This window comes from Eubalaena glacialis, chromosome 4, assembly GCF_028564815.1.
Source record: "Eubalaena glacialis isolate mEubGla1 chromosome 4, mEubGla1.1.hap2.+ XY, whole genome shotgun sequence".
NCBI classification, from domain to species: domain Eukaryota; kingdom Metazoa; phylum Chordata; class Mammalia; order Artiodactyla; family Balaenidae; genus Eubalaena; species Eubalaena glacialis.
The window spans coordinates 178,408,266-178,424,407 of NC_083719.1; the positions used below are offsets into that span (position 1 = coordinate 178,408,266).

General features: G+C 49.7%; 1 protein-coding gene across 1 annotated transcript; it reads right to left on the minus strand.

The window, feature by feature from the left end:
• Window position 1: 1 nt before the first annotated feature.
• On the minus strand, window positions 2–4,761 carry NDUFB7 (NADH:ubiquinone oxidoreductase subunit B7). Its single transcript, XM_061190399.1, has 3 exons — window positions 4,587–4,761; window positions 684–852; window positions 2–204 (listed from the first exon to the last, which is right to left on the minus strand). Exons 1-3 carry the CDS (start codon window positions 4,696–4,698, stop codon window positions 72–74), a joined length of 414 nt encoding a protein of 137 aa, XP_061046382.1. The 5' UTR covers window positions 4,699–4,761; the 3' UTR covers window positions 2–71.
• Between the last annotated feature and the right edge of the window lie 11,381 nt (window positions 4,762–16,142).

Below are 16,142 nucleotides of genomic sequence, written 5' to 3' on the forward strand. Positions count from 1 at the left end.
GTGGAGCTTGGGCTGAGGGCCCTGGAGGCTTTTATTCTTTTGACTGGTCCACAGGGGGGTAGGCGGGGCCACTACAGGGCCACCCCGGGGCCCACCTCACCGGACCCCTGGCCTCTGGCCACGCCCACCTCCCTCTGCTCCCGCCTCTTCTTCTGCTGGAGCAGCCGCCGCTCCCGCTCAAACTCCTTCATGCGCTTCACGTAGCTGCAGGCAGAGTACAAGGAGGGAGGGGGTGTCAGGACACGCAAGTAGGGAAGACCTGTGTGCCTGTGATGTAACTCTGGGGTCTGCCCCCTCCCCTGGGGAGGACACCAGTGAGCGCAGAGCAAGAGCTGGGCCTCCACCCGAGCTGGGCGTGGCCGCGCCTCTAGGCACCTCAAAGCAGCCTGCCCCACCCAACAGCCCCTTTGGGGTTCCTCTTTCTACCGAGGTGGGGCCTGGCTAGGAACTCAGTTAGCTTGCTGTCCCTTGCCCCTGGAGCCGCGCGCCCGGGGCCTGGCCAGGCGAGGGCCGAGGGCGGGCGCGGGGCTCACAGGGCCCGGCCAGGCGAGGGCCGAGGGCCGAGGGCGGACGCGGGGCTCACAGGGCCCGGCCAGGCGAGGGGCGAGGGCCGAGGGCGGGCGCGGGGCTCACAGGGCCCGGCCAGGCGAGGGCTGAGGGCCGAGGGCGGGCGCGGGGCTCACTCGAGGTGCTCGCAGTAATCCCAGTCGTGCTGCTCGTGCTTGCAGGCCAGGAAGCTGGGGAAGCTGTCACGCTTGCACCTGAGGAGCCGGATGAGGTAGTGGGCGCAGTAGTCCCGCTGCTGCAGCACCAGCTGTGCGTCGTTCATCTCCTGCTGAGTGGCCACCATCTCTGTGGGGCACGGGTGGGGCTCAGCCAGGGCCAGGACTATCTTTCTAATTTGCGCGAAAGCAACCCCCAACGCTGAGGCCCAGATGGGCAGGGTCCCCTCTCCCGCCATCACCGAGCACCTCAAAATCCACGCTAGATTCTTGCCTCCCCTCCCGCTGGGGTCACTCCCCAGACAGCCCCACCCTGTAGAGGTGTGTGTGCGTCTGTCTGTGTGTCTGCCTGGGGGACCTGGATCCCAGCTCTGTCCTCTCAGTGGAGGCGTAGCTTCTGCCCACCTCATAGAAAGCTGAACTAATAATCCTCGGTCCTGCTGCCCCACCCACCTGGTAAACCCCACGGGGATGAAATCAACCTTCACTTCAACTGGGGCCCATGTGGGGGCCGTCAGAAATCGTGGGCACACACCCCAGCCCGCGCCGCTGTGCTGGCGATCCTGAGCTCTGTCCCCACCCAGCATGGCGCACACAGGATCTAGCCTTCCTGCATCCTCAAGGGAACCACCGCCCCCCTCAACTTACGCCATTTTTCTTGGTCCTAGATGCTCCTCACAATTAGCATTAAGAAGTGTCCACTGCTCACCTGCAATCCTCCCCTCTGCTTCCCAGCCTCGTTTTTCTCTCACTCTGGCCCAGGTCCTCACTCCTGCCCCTGCATCGCGCCAGCTTCCACACTCCACCCTAGCACTGCCCACACGCTGGCTCTTTCCAGAGCCACTCAGGACCCCAGGACACCGCGCTTTCTCAGCCTTTCGCTTGCTCCTTTCTCGAACATTCTCTTCCCGTGGCCCCCCTCTCTGACACACCCTCCCCAGGTTTCCTCCCGTCTCTGTGGCTGTCCAAACATTTAAGCCTTGGCTTCTGGTGGTTCTTGCTAAGAGCCCTCTGCTCATTCTAATTCATGGCTTTGGTCTCCACCCCGTAGATCGTTGAGCCCCAGGGCCTTGTGTCCACCTGCAGCCCCTGATGGTTTCCATGTCAAGGTGGCACTTCACACCTGATGCTCCAGCATGATGAGTCAGTAGCCAGGATTTATGGAGCACCTACTGTGTGCTAGGTGCTGGGGATATATAAGGGAACATGCCAGGCAAGGATCCCTCCCTGCTCTTGGAGGGAGACACAGAACAAACAGGTAGAGCTAGATGTTATAGGATGCCGGACAATGCTAAGTATTAGGGAGGAAAATAAAACAAGGGAGAGAGAGAGGCAGTGTGGGGAAGTGGGTCACAACTTTAGATGGAGGGGTCCCTCAAAAGGTGGCATATGAAGGTGAGGGAGTGGGTCACATAGACACCCGGGTAAGGCAACCCCAAGAGCGGAACAGCAGGTGCAAAGGCCTTGAAGTGGGAGGACAGGCGGGATGCCCCAAGGGTTTCAGCCTGAGCATGTGGTGGTCAGCGCTGGAGGGGGGCACAGGGTTGGTAGGGGAGGTCAGGAGCTCTGTTTCAGGCCTGCTGAGTGCAAGATGCCCGTTAATGTGGAGTGGAGATGCCAAGCAGGTAGTGAGGTCCATGAGTCTGGGGTTCAGGGTCAAGGCCCAGCTGGAGATAAAAACTCCAGCACTGGTGCACAGCAGCCATTTGAAACCAGAGGACTAGCAGAGACCCCCAGGGAGTGGTGGGAGTGGGTGGAGACAGGAGAGACCCACGCAGTGGGGCGCCTTGGCATTTACAAGGCAGGGAGGTGGGCGGGAGCTGTGGGGTCTTGGAACCACGTGAAGAGGGGCTCCCAGGAAGTGGCAGCGACCGGCCGTGCCTGCTGCTGCTGTAGTGGAGTTAGACCTGAGAATCTGAAAACGGGGCTTTGCAATACAGACGTAGTGAGGGTGGGGAGGAAGCTTGACCACAGCCCTGTCAGTGAAGTGGTGGGGAGGTAGCTGGAGGGGGAGGTGGGGCCAGGAGAGGATTTTATTTTTTTATTTTTATAAAAATTTTTTTTTAAAATTTTATTTATTTATTTATTTATTTATTGGCTGTGTCAGGTCTTCATTGCTGCGCGTGGGCTTCTCATTGAGGGGGCTTCTCTTGTTGCGGAGCACAGGCTCTAGGCACGCGGGCTTCAGTAGTTGTGGCGCGCGGGCTCTAGAGCGCAGGCTCAGTAGCTGTGGCGCACGGGCTTAGTTGCTCCGCGGCATGTGGGATGTTCCCGGACCAGGGCTCGAACCCGTGTCCCCTGCATTGGCAGGCGGATTCTTAACCACTGCGCCACCTGGGAAGCCCCAGGAGAGGATTTTAAAACAGCAGAAATAACAGTGTATTTGCATGTTGATGGGAAAACCAACCTTGCAAGACAGGGAGAATGGTTGGGGCAGTCCTCGGGTAGGTGAGAGGATGGGATGGAGGGCATCAGAGGGCTCACCTGGAGCAGAGGCTTAGCTAAAGCCGGGGCAGATCATCTGGGCTAACAGGAGAGAAGGTGGAGTCCAGGGTGTGTAGGAAGCAGGGATGAAGGGAGCCCACGAGAGCTCTTTTGGCTGCTTCTATTTTCTTAAAAGGATGCAAAGTGACTAGCTGAAAGGAGGTGCTGAAGTCTGAGAGAGAAGGCGTGAGACCATGGTCTAGGAAGGAGCAGGAGAGAGCGAAGGGCCAGGGAATGTGACAGGAAAACAGCAGCATGAAGAGTCAACTGGGGGAGCAATTGGGAGACCAGTCAGGGAGGCTGGGTGTTTTTCTCCCACGATGTTCAGCTGCACAGGGACAGGAGCCACGGAGGAGAGCTGGCTTTAACCAGGGTTCTGGTTAAGCAAGACAGAGGAGGGGATGGGGTGGGGCGGCTCTGAGTGTTTGCAAAACATTAATGGGAAAGCAGGGTGTGAGGGGCAGTGGGAAGGACTGACATGATAAGGAGGTGGGGGTACTGATGGACTGCAGGTTCCAGTGGGGCTGAAGGAACTACCAGGAGTCGAGACACCATAGGACTGTACCTCCCAACATTCTCCTAAATCCACACCTCTCTGCACCACCCCATTCCGTTAGGGGTCTCCCTGTCTCCAAGTCGTCGCCCACCTGGCAGCCAGCGTGACCTTTTGATAAAGCAAATCTGATCGTGTCCCTCCTCTGTTTTGAAGCACTAGCTCTCCCCTCTCCTTGGTCTCGGTGTGGCCAACTCCTCCGCATCTCCCGCAGGCCTCGCATCCAGTCATCATCTCCTGAAAGCCCGCCTTGATACTCCCAGGGGCCATCATCAAGATCCGCCAGGTTCCTCTGTCTTCCCTACAGGGCTGTGAGTTCCCCCTTAGTCAGTGCCTGCTGTGTCCTCGGTGCCCAACGTGGGACATGGTCCAGGACTGGCGCTCGATATGCTTGTGATATTAACGAATAAAAAAAGCAACGTGCAGGACAGTATGTGCGGCGTGAACCCCCCTTGTGTTTTCTCTAGCATACCTAAAAATAGCAGTGACATCTGGACAGAGGTACAATAAGCACATCCCTTCCGTGATAAACCCTCCCATAGTTCGTTCCCCACTCACTCCAGGACTAAGTCCAACTTCTATCGCCTCATTAGGTCCTGTACCGCCACTCTCTTTTGCCCCCAGGCTTTTTGTTCAAACAGTGCCCTCTGCCTGGAATGCCTCCACACTCAGGCAGGGTCACGCGCGCCCTCTGGACTCCTCCGGGCCGAAGTCAGGGCTGAACCCAGACACAGTGCATGACGCTCGAGCCCAGCCGACCCCGGGGTTCAGGGGTTCCGGCGCCCACCCCAAACTCCCGCCGGCCGCGCCTGCGCACTGGGACTCACCGCGTTCTTTGCGCCCGGGGAAGCCGTAGTCTGGGGGGAAGGTGGGCATCCGCAGGGGGTCAGGCTCCACCGATGCATCGCCCAGGTAGCGCCGGGCCAGATGCGCCCCCATGACTGCTGTCGCCGCAGGTTCCGGCAGCAGCCGGGGTCACCCAGCTCCTACCCGGAAGCACTCCTTGGCCAGCGACGGCTTCCGGGTTGCTCAGGCCGCAGCGGGGATCATAGAGATGAACGACTCCGGAGGACTTCAGGTACCTCTGGCGCCACCTGGCGGTTGGGCTGAGCTAGTAAGGTGCGCGCCTCCTACTCTGGTGATCGCCAGAGGGGGCGTCCCTGCTTCTGGAAATCCATCTGGGCAGGAGGGGGTGGACGATGCGAGCCTGGGGCTTCCTCCCACCCTCCCTGGGCGCCTCTGGTCTCCCGAAGCTAGAGCACAAACGAAAATTATTCTTATGTCGTATTTCAAAAAAGTCTTTATTCTAAAACTTTCGAATTTGTCATAAAAAACCCTGCACAGAGCTGATATAATTAGCAAATATCAAAAGTTTAAATAAAATAATTTAAAATAAGTATTTTAATTAAGTTTAATTTAAATAAGCAAATAAAAGTTATTTAAAAACTATTTATAAGCTGAGATTTTAAATAAATCCAATTGAATACTTTGTAAAAATAAAACGAGTTGTGATTCTAGTATCCCTGTAGTTGCCCCTGTAAAGAATGGGTATTACATTTCACACCTGTTACATTAGAGCTTCTACACATGTATATTTAAAAGTATAATACATTGTTTAATACTGCCAAACACTTCTTGGCCCAATGTGCGGCTGTAACAAATGCTGTGTTAGTTTGTTACTCTCTGGAATCCTGCACATTGGAACACAAAAGAGAAGCCTTTCACTGGGTGCTTGGCAGTGCTGGGAAATGATACTTGGATGCTGCATGATTAGATTTCATTTGACAAGGTGTTGTGGGTTGAATTGTGTCCACCCCCCCCTCCCCCAAATAAGTTGAAATCCTAACCCCTGGGAACCTGTGAATGTGATCTTATTTGAAAGTAGGGTCTTTGCAGATGTAATCAAGTTAAGATGAGGTCATGATGGACTCGGGTGGGTCCTAATCCAATGACTGATGTCCTTATAAGAGGGAAATTTGGACACAGACATGCACACAGAACATCACATGATGCTGGAGGCAGAGACTGGAGTGATGCATCTACAAGCATATGAACACCAAGGATCCCAGGCCAGGAAGGATCCTCCCCCAGAGCCTTGGGAGTAAGCATGGCCCTGCTCACACCTTGTTTTGGACTTGCAGCCTCCAGAACCGTGAGACTATAAAGTTTTCTTGTTTTAAGCCACCTAGTTTGTGGTACCTTGTTATGGCAGCCCTAGGAAACGAATACACAAGATAATTTGTCTTTTCTCCTACCTAAACTTGTCTGGTGCTCAAATCCTCTACACACCCCAAAGCAGCATCTGTTTCCAGCAGCTGCACAACCAGAATCACACTCAGACATAGGAGGGCATCAGCCAGAGAGGCGGGGAAGTGCTCCCTGGAGGCCTGAGTGGCATTGATACCAAGAGATGTCATGTTTAGAGTTACGGTTGTTCTATGCCAGCTCCAATCACAGGATCTCAGGTGACAGCAGCATCCGGTGTTCTTCAGTAAATTTATTTTGTGTTTGTAATATGTGAGATTCTCTAAAGCAAGCCAGATTCCTCTACTTGGGCCAAGGGGGTTTCCTGCTATTTGAGAGAACAGATGTCCTGGATTAGAACCCTATTTGTGTGGCCTGGGTGAGTGCCTTTAGCTCTTTGTAAAATCGAGATCTCAATTTTAATGTTTTAAGCATTAAATGTGTTAATTATATGAAGTACTTATAGCAGTGCTTAGCACATAGCATTAAATAAGTGTTACTTATTGTTACTACTACATCCCTTTATTATGAATGGCTGTGTCAGACCTTGAGGACACAGAGGTGAACAAGAAGAAAAGAGTGGGGGTGGAGGGTATCTCTCTCCACTCACACTCGTCCTACGAAGGGCTTTAAATACAATCTGTAGCGGGTTAAATAGTGCCGCCCCCTTAAAAAGGTATGTCCATACCCTAATCCTGGGAACCTGTGAATGTGACCTTATTTGGAAAACGTGCCTTTGCAAATGTAATGAAGGGTCTTGAGATGAGATCGTAGGCCAAGTAGGCCCCCAATGCAATGAGAAGTGTTCTTATAAGAGAAAGATGGAGGGAGATTTGACATCAACAGAAGAGGAGACAGAGAAAGAGAGAAGGTCCTGTGAAGACAGAGGCAGAAATTGGAGTGATGCGGCCACAAGCTAAGGAACACCTGGAGCCACCAGAGGCTGAAGGAGGCAAGGAGCAGAATCTCCCCTAGAGCCTTTGGAGGGAGCACAGCCCTGCCGACAACATGATTTCAGACTTCTGGCCTCCAGAACTGTGAGAGAATAAATTTCTGTTGCGTTAAGTCACCCAGTTTGCGGTCATTTGTTGAGCAGCCTTAGGAAATGAATACACCACCTTATAGGTGGATAACCCCCAAATTTGTCTCTAGATATGTCTTCTCCCCTGAAATGCAGACACATGAATATATCCAGCCACCGACTGGGCACCTTCACATGCTTAGTCCGTTTGAGCTGCTATAATAAAGGCTTATAAACAATAGAAATTTATTTCTCACAGTTCTGGAGGTGGGAAATCCAAGATCAGGGTGCCAGCATGGTTGGGTTCCAGCAAGGGCCCTCTTCTGGGTTGCAGAAGGCCAGCTTCTCATTGTGTCCTCACATGGTGGAAAGGGGGTGAGCTTGCTCCCATGTCTCTTCTTCTAAGGGCACTAATCCCATTTGTGAGGCTTCACCCCCATGACTTAGTCACCTCCCAAAGGCCTCACCTCCTAATACTACCACATTGGGGATTAGATTTCAACGTATGAATTTTTTTTTTTTTTTTGGTGGTGGTGGTGGGGAGACACAAACAGTCTATAACACACCCTCAAACGACACTCCTGATATCTCTCTGCTCTCTCCTAAATCTGTTCCTCCCTCTGTCTTCCTGTCTTGGGCAATGTCTGCTCCATTTTTTCCAGGTGGTCAGGCCCCAAACCTTTTGGTCATACTCAACTGTAGTCCTCTCACTCCAGGCATCCAAATCAGTGGCAAATTTCTTTGGTTGCACTGTAGAAACCGATCAAGAACACAACCCATTCCTACCCCCTCCATGGCCACCAGCCCCATCCAAGTCATGGCCATATCTCCAGTACAACTGCAGTAGGCTTCTCCTGGTCCCCACCTTCCTTAATCTCTCACCCTCCGGTTGCACCTGTCAAAACAGAAATTGGATCATGTCCTTCCTCTGCTGAAACCCTCCCGGGGCTCCCCATTTATGTGGAGCAAAAGCCACACCCAGCCTGAAAGCATTTGACTCAGGAGGTCTGGGGCCCCAGAATCTGCATTTCTAACAAGTTCCCAGGTGACAGAGATATTGCTGGTTTGGGGACCAACCTTGGGAGAACTACTGAACTAGATTTTCATGTGCTGACACAGGGAAGTGGCCATGATATACTGGTAACTCAAAAAGGCAAGTGAAACGGAAAGTCATCAGATCCATTAAACTGTAACTTGCTTAATAAGTAGTGAACCGTAACATGCCTTCATGGATCAAGCTCGCTTTAATTGTTTTTATAAAAACTTGCATGTCCTCCAAGTGTCACGTAGCCTAAACAATAAGAGGTTTACCAGGGCTGTTTTTCAGGAACTTGGAGTCAGCTGTGTCCAGTCTGAGCTCAAGCCAGTTAAGACTGGTTGGGACCACCCACCCTCCAACTGGGTCTGCACAGGTGTCCAATCAGTGTCCTTTTGACGTCAGAGGACTCAAAACTCCACCCTCAGAGCATGCTAACCGTGCCATTTTCTGGACTTGCATCCCGTGGAGAAGCATGTAGCTTAGCTTGGCCTGAGTAGAATGATGATTACTTCACTTAAAAAAAAAAAACTCTAATCACCTTTCCCCATGCTCCCCAAGCCTCAGCTTTATTCCATAAATATCCCGAGCCCCTCACCTTCAGGGAGGTGGATTTGAGATTTGTTCTCCCATCTTCCTTGGCTGCCTTGTGAGTAAACCCTTTCTCTGTTGCAAAATTGGTGTCTCAGGTTTGGCTTGCTGGGCATCAGGCAAACAAACCTGGTTCAGTAACGCAAGCCATAGAGGATAGACCAATGGTGATTGAGACTTCCTTTCCAGGAAGTTCTGTCCCCAGAACATGGCATAGATTTGTGATTCTTGCACACTTCCTGACTCCAGGGGACAACATTCACATTCTTGTCTTTGTGAATGGCACTCCTGGAGTTGTGCAGTGCCCAACCTGCACAGCTGTACCAGGCAGCCCTACTCTGTTCTGTGTGTCTCTCCTCTGCCTCTTTTTCTGTGTGTCAGCTGCTCACCTAGAGGCCAGAGCTGGGAGGAGACCCAGAGTGGCAAATCATGGTGCCAGCTCACTCTGCCTGTGTGACCTTGGGAAGTGACTTCCCTTTCAGAGATGCAGTTTACTCACCTGTAAAATGGGTCCCTACTAAACAGCTCCCACCCCCTTCATGGTTTTATTTTCCTTATTAGTACTTACCACCCTCTAACCTGAGATCTATATATTTGACTTAGTATTTAACTTGTTTACTGTTGGTCTCTCCTCTTGAATGTCAGCTCTGAAGAGCAGGGAATTTTATCTGTCTTGTTCACCGCTGTGTTCCTGCACCTAGAAGGGTACTGGCACACAGCAGGGGCTTAGTAAATACTTGTCAAAAATCAACAAATGAATAAATAAACAGCGTGGTTTGGAGGAGTCAGTTGATCAACCAGTTGATGGTTGCCTGAAAAGCGCTTCCTGCCTGGCACCTAGGAGGCGTCCAGTACGCCCTATTATCACTTTCATCTGGGTGGCACTCTCTAACTAGAAGGCCCACCAGAGGGGACTCCCACGACCAGTCGTTTCACTAGAGGATGAAGAGGTCCAAGCCAGGGATGACTCTGGGTGGGTGGGGATGTGGACCCACATCTGTCCTGAGGTCCCTGGACTCAGATGCTTCAGCTTGGTCTGTCCATACTCAGAGTTGGAGATCTGGGGGGGATAATATTAGAGAGAGGGTGGTATTAAGGGGTGAGGGAGGGGCCAGGTTTCAGTCACCCGTGCCCCACAGTCTTCCTGTTTTTTTTTCTCTACCAACCATCTGATGAGGAGACCTTACTGTGTTCCCCGCCCGCGTCCCCAGGTGCCCTGCATCACTGCCCACAGCTTCCCCGCCCCTCCTTCCTCTTTCCCTTGCCACTGCCGTCCGTGCCGCGGCTTCTGCTCTGCCCCGGGGAGGGGCTGCATTAGCATTTTGTGGGCGGAACAGCCTCGGAGGCCCCAGGTGGGGCCGGGGATGGAGAAGAACATTCTGGGCGGAGTTTGCGCCTCGCCTCGGTCCGCTGCATGGGAGATCGGAAGCTCTGGGTAATTTAGTTCCGGAGAGGAGGAAAAATAAATTAGCTTGGCCTAGACAGTCCCTGGGGAAGACCTGGCCTCGGTCTGTGATACTGACCAGAGGCTTGCCTGTAATCCAGGAGCTGCCCCGGGATTCTGCTGCCTGCGTGGCAGGCTGCTGGCTGGTGGTGGAGGGACCAGCGAGCCTGGAGTGGCCTGGCCTTAGTCAGGGCTTGGTGGGCAGGACCGTCACTCATTCATTCAACAAGCATCCTATTGGACACAATGTGTGTGACAAGATGGTGATAACTGTTAAGGACAAACGTAATGAATGGAGTGCACGGAGAAGGGTGGGCTTGGAACTTCAGTTTTAGAAAGTTTCACTGAGAAGGGGACATTGGATCTCAGACTTCCTGTTTCTCGAAGACACCAGGAGCTTGCTGTCCTCAGGGCCTTTGCACAGACTGGAATGCTTTTCTTCCAGATATTTACAGGGCCTTCCCCCCACCTCCTTCAGTTGATTTCAACTGTCAGGTCTTTCCTGATCACCTCTTCCTCCTCCCCCCACTTCCTCCCCCCTCCTCCTTTTTAAATTGAGATTTAATTGACATATAACATTATATTAGTTTCAGGTGTACAAGATAATGATGCAATATCTGTATATATTGTGAAATGGTCACCACATTAAGTCTTATTAACATCCATCCATCACGGCACAGTTACCCTTTTTTTTTTTTTTCTTGTAATGAGAACTTTCAAGAGCTACTTTGTGAAAGCAGTGTTATTTCAGGGCGTGGATCAGGTATATGTTCTGTAATGCATATAAGGAAGTGTTTATAGACACAAGGTGGTTCTAAGAGTGCTAATTGCTCAGCAAGATTAGATGGGTCTTACATCAGTAAATAACGTGCTGACCATTTTTTTATTGCATGTAGAGGTGTATTTAACAGCTCACGTATAAAAACGTGTTTTTTGAGTGTTCCTTGATCATCCAGTTGTGAACAGTATTACTTTAGTGAATGGATGTGCAGACAGTTCTGTAATGCATGCAGAGAAGTGTCTAGAAACACAGATAAGAAATGTTCCTAAAACTGTTACTTGAAAAAGAAAGAAAGAAAGAAAAAAACTCTATTTGCAACTTTCAAATATACCCAATCACCTTCTTATTTATTTATTTATTTTTGGCTGTGGCGCCTAGTGCTTTGCGGCTTGTGGAATCTTAGTTCCCCCACCAGAGCCACGGCAGTGAAAGCCGAGTCCTAACCACTGGACCGCCAGGGAACTCCCCCCATCACCTTCTTAAACATAAGTGTTTAATGCCCTACAATTCCCTCTTAGCACTGCTTTAGCTGCACCCCACATATTTTGATATGGTATGTTTTCACTTTGATTCAATCAAAAATATTTTTAGTTTTGACTTCCCGTTTGACCCATGATTTAATTTCCAAATACTTATGGATTTTCCAGATATCGTTCTGTGATTTCTAGTATGCTTTGGTTCTGGTCCAAGACCATGCTTTGTATCATTTCCATTCTGTGATCTTCCGTACTATTGCAACATTCCCGCCCCATGCACACCTGATTCCTCTTGTCTGCTTTATTTTTCTTCTTTTTTCTGCTTATGCCTATCTAACAACATTTCTAAGATATGTTTTTTTACTGAAGTATAGTTGATTTACAATATTATATTAGTTTCAAGTGTACAACATAGTGATTCAATATTTTTATAGATTATACTCCATTTAAAGTTATTACAAAATAATTGCTATATTTCCCTGTGCTGTACAATATATCCTGTTGCTTATTTATTTTACTCATAGTAGTTTGTATCTCTTAATCCTCTACCCCTATTTTGCCCCTCCCCCCTTTCCCTCTCCCCACTGGTAACCACTAGTTTGTTCTCTGTATAAGGTATTTATTTATTTTATTCATTATATCTCTCCCTGTTTCTAATCCCAAGGGTAGGGATTTTTGTTGTTATTCACCAATGTCTCCCTAGTACCTAGAACAGAGCCTAACACATAGTAGGTGGTCAATACATATCTGTTGAATAGATGAATGAACAACTGGATCCCCAATCTCCATTGGACATATCAGGAGACCTCTGCTCAGAGATGTTGCTACTCCCCTGAGGTCACATGGCAGGAATGGGGCAGAGCCGGGTCAGCCTGGGCCCATGGCTTTATGTTATTATACCCAGTTGATGGGACTGGATTTCACTACCAGTTCCTGTACACCTACTGTGTGCCAAGCCTCGAGGCATGGCCTTGGCCATGTGGCAATCACCCTCACATAGTGAGACTATCCAACCTTCACCACACTTACCTTGCCCCAGGCCCACCCACCTTAAAGGATGCCCTTGATGGCCAGAGATGCTATCAGTCCTCTTGGTTGGTATATCCCCCCATCCCTTCCCTATCCCTCCACCCTGACCCCCCCCATATCCATCTGGAATCTGATACTTGTTGTGTATGCTCAGTGGGTATTTGCTGGGCAGACAGACTCTTCCTTCTCAGACAAGTCTCCATTTCCCCATCTGTAGAACGGGAAAAGCACACCCACACCTCATGCAGGTGGGAGAGGTTCAGCATGTTACATCATGGGAACGGGGGGGTGGGGGGCGGGGAAGCCCAGCCCCTGGGGTGAGCTTTTTCTGGAGAGGGAGGCTGGTCTGCTGCTGCCCTCCTATCTCAAGTAGGGCTGGGGCCACCCCCCTCCTCATGTGCTGGGGAAGAGTTTCCACTGGCGGAGACTGTGGATTGCTTATATTGAGACTGTGGGGTGAGAAATAAATTCCATCTCATTTAAGCCACTCTTGTTCTGAATCTCCATTACAGCGACCCCGCCCAATATTCTAACTTGTACATGCATGGGCCTGACGGGGTTTCCTTGTAGTTTAAGCCAATCTGAGTTGCATTTCCTTTTACTTTAATGGAAAACCCCTCAAAAGAGGAATTGGGATTTTGCCCTTTGGGGTATGTAATAGGCTATGCTTACTGTAACAAATTACCACAAATTTAGTGGTTTAAAACAACGGAAATTAATTAATTCTTTTATAGTTCTGGAGGTCAGAAGTTCAAAGTTGTTTCATGTGGCTGAAACCAAGGTGTCAGCAGGACCACTCTCCCTCAGAGGCTTCGAGAATGGGAGAATCTGTTTTCTAGCCTTTTCCAGCTTCTAGAGCTGCCTTCCTTGGCTCCTGGCCCCTACCTGCATCTTCAAAACCACCAGCATAGCATCTGGAGTTGAGACACAGAGATGTGCAGAGAAAAAGGCATGTGAAGACTGAGGTGGAGATTGGAGTGATGTGGCCACAAGCCAAAGAGTGCCAGGAAACCCTAGAAGCTGGAGAGGCAAAAAGGATCCTCCCCTAGTACCTTTGGAGGGAGCATGGCCCTGCCCACACCTTGATTTCAGACTCCTTTTTTCCCCAAGAAAAATTATATATTAATGCAATGTTAAAAAAAAAAGTGAAAGAAAATTGTGGTAAAGAAATTATCAAAAGTTTAAATAAAAACAGTTATGGTTGTTTTTCTTCCAGCTTTACTGAGGTATTCTTTTTTTCAAATTAAATAAATAAATAAATAAATTAATTAATTAATTAATTTGGCTGCGTTGGGTCTTTGTTGCCACGTGCGGGCTTTTCTCTCTAGTTGCAGCGAGTGGGGGGCTACTCTTCATTGCGGTGCGTGGGCTTCTCATTGCAGTGGTTTCTCTTGTTGCAGATCACGGGCTCTAGGTGAGTGGGCTTCAGTAGTTGTGGCACACGGGCTCGGTAGTTGTGGTTTGTGGGCTCTAGAGCGCAGGCTCAGTAGTTGTGGCGCATGGGCTTATTTGCTCCGCGGCATGTGGGGTCTTCCCGGACCAGGGCTCGAACCTGTGTCCCCTGCATTGGCAGGAGGATTCTTAACCACTGCACCACCAGTGAAGTCCTTCTGAGGTATTCTTGACAGTCAAAATTGTATGTATTTAAGGTATACAACCTGATAACCCAATATACATGTATATTGTGAAATATTCACCACAACCAAGCCAGTCAACATATCCATCACTTCAGAGTTAACATTTTCCTTTTATTTATTCTTTTTTTGTGTTAAGAACACCCAAGATCTACCCTCTTAGCAAGTTTCAAGTACACAATACAATGTTGTCAACTATAGTCACATTGTAGTTTTCTAGAACATATTCATCTTGCACAACTGAAACTTTGTACCCATTGACCAACATCTACCCATTTTTTCCCTCCCTCCAGCCATGGGCAACCATCTCCCTGCTTCTATGAGTTTGACCATAAAGGGGGCAAGGGCAGAAGTGGGTAGACCTAGGTGGAGGCTATTACTGTAATCCAGGTGAAAGAGGATGATGGTTAAGACCAGGAGGTGAAAAGGACACAGATGCTGAATATGCTGTGAAGGTAGAGCCAACCAGAATTACTAACAGATTGGTCATATTTCCAGTTATCTAGGGTGTCTAAGAAACCACCCCAAACGTAGTGGCATAAAATAATCACTTCATTATGCTCATGGATTCTATGGGACAGGGCATGGTAAGGACAGCTTTTTTCTGCTCTGTGATGTCTGGGGCCTTGGATGGGAAGACCCAAAGGGCTGGAGGTGAGTTTAGCTCTCCTGGGGGCTGGAATCATTGGGAGGTGTCTTCACTTATATGTCTGGCACCTGGGCTGGGATGACTTGAAATCTGGCCTCAACTGGGATTGTTGAGCCAAGCACCTCCATGTGGCTTGGGCTTCCTCACAAAATGGTGGTTGGGACCACATGTTCTGACAGAGCCAGGTGGAAGCTGCATGGCAGCTGTCCCTTGTGCCACATTTTGTTGGTTATAAGAGAGTCACTAAGGCAAGCCCAGATTTAAAGGGAGGATAATTAGACTCCACTTCTTGATGGAGTGGCATGGTCACATTGCATAAGAACACGTAGGACATGAGATATTGTTGCAGCCATCTTTTGAAAACTTAATGTGCCATAGCCATGGAATGAGAGAGAAGGGAGGAGTCATGGATGATTCTAGGGCTGTTTGCCCCAAAGGCTGATGGTGGTCGTTTTGAGAAACATAGGCAGGCTGCTTTCTTGGGCCTCAGTCTGGTTATTCCACTGCTTTCACGAGGCTCACAGGAAACACCCACATCCTTGATGTACCAAAAGACGCAGCCACTCCTATTGCAGCCCTTTCCCCTGTGTCCATCATTTCACTTCATGCTGTTTTGGGTGTGAATCAAAACCTCATCCCTTGGTTTCCCCATAGGGTAGACAGACCTCTCTCTCTCTCTCTTTAACTTTCACTTTTTAAATACCCTCCAGTCGATGTCAAGTTCAGGATGAAAAACACTCCTTTGCAAGTTCTGTGTATATGACTGTGGTAGGCAGCCTTCAAGATGGCCTCCAAATGATCCCTACCTCTTGGTATTTATGTCCTCGTGTGGTATCCTCCCACAGTGACTCAAAGCTGGTCCATGTGATAAATATAGTGGAGATCATAGTTTGTGATTTGTGAGGCTAGATCATACAAGGCTTTGTGGCTTGCATTTTGGCCTATGCCATGTTGTGAGGATACTCAATCAGCCCTTGGGAGAGGCTCACATGGCAAGGAACTGAGGCCTCCTGCCAACAGCCATGGGAGTGTGCCATCATGGAGCAGATCCTCTAGCCCCAGCCCAGCTTTCTGATGACTGCAGCCCTGGGCAACATCTTGACTGAAACCTTATGAGAGATCCTGAGCCAGAACCACACAGCTGCTCTTGAATCCCTGAGCCTCAGAGACTGTGCGATAGTACGTGCCTACTGTTTTTTTAAGTCATGAAGTTTTGGGGTAATTTGTTATGTAGCCACAGTGAGCCTAAAACTTCACTGTGGGAATGTGGGAGTACTTAGCACCGATCACTTTAACGTCTTGTTGTAAATGTCACCCCCTCTGGGAGGCCTCCCCTGACCACCTCTCTACATTAGCTCCCATCCTATTCCTTTACCCTGTTTTATTTTATTTTAAAATAATACTTAGTTACTATTGGAAATAAAATAAAAAACCAAACCATATTGCTTATTTCTATATTTCTTTATAGGTTTATTGTC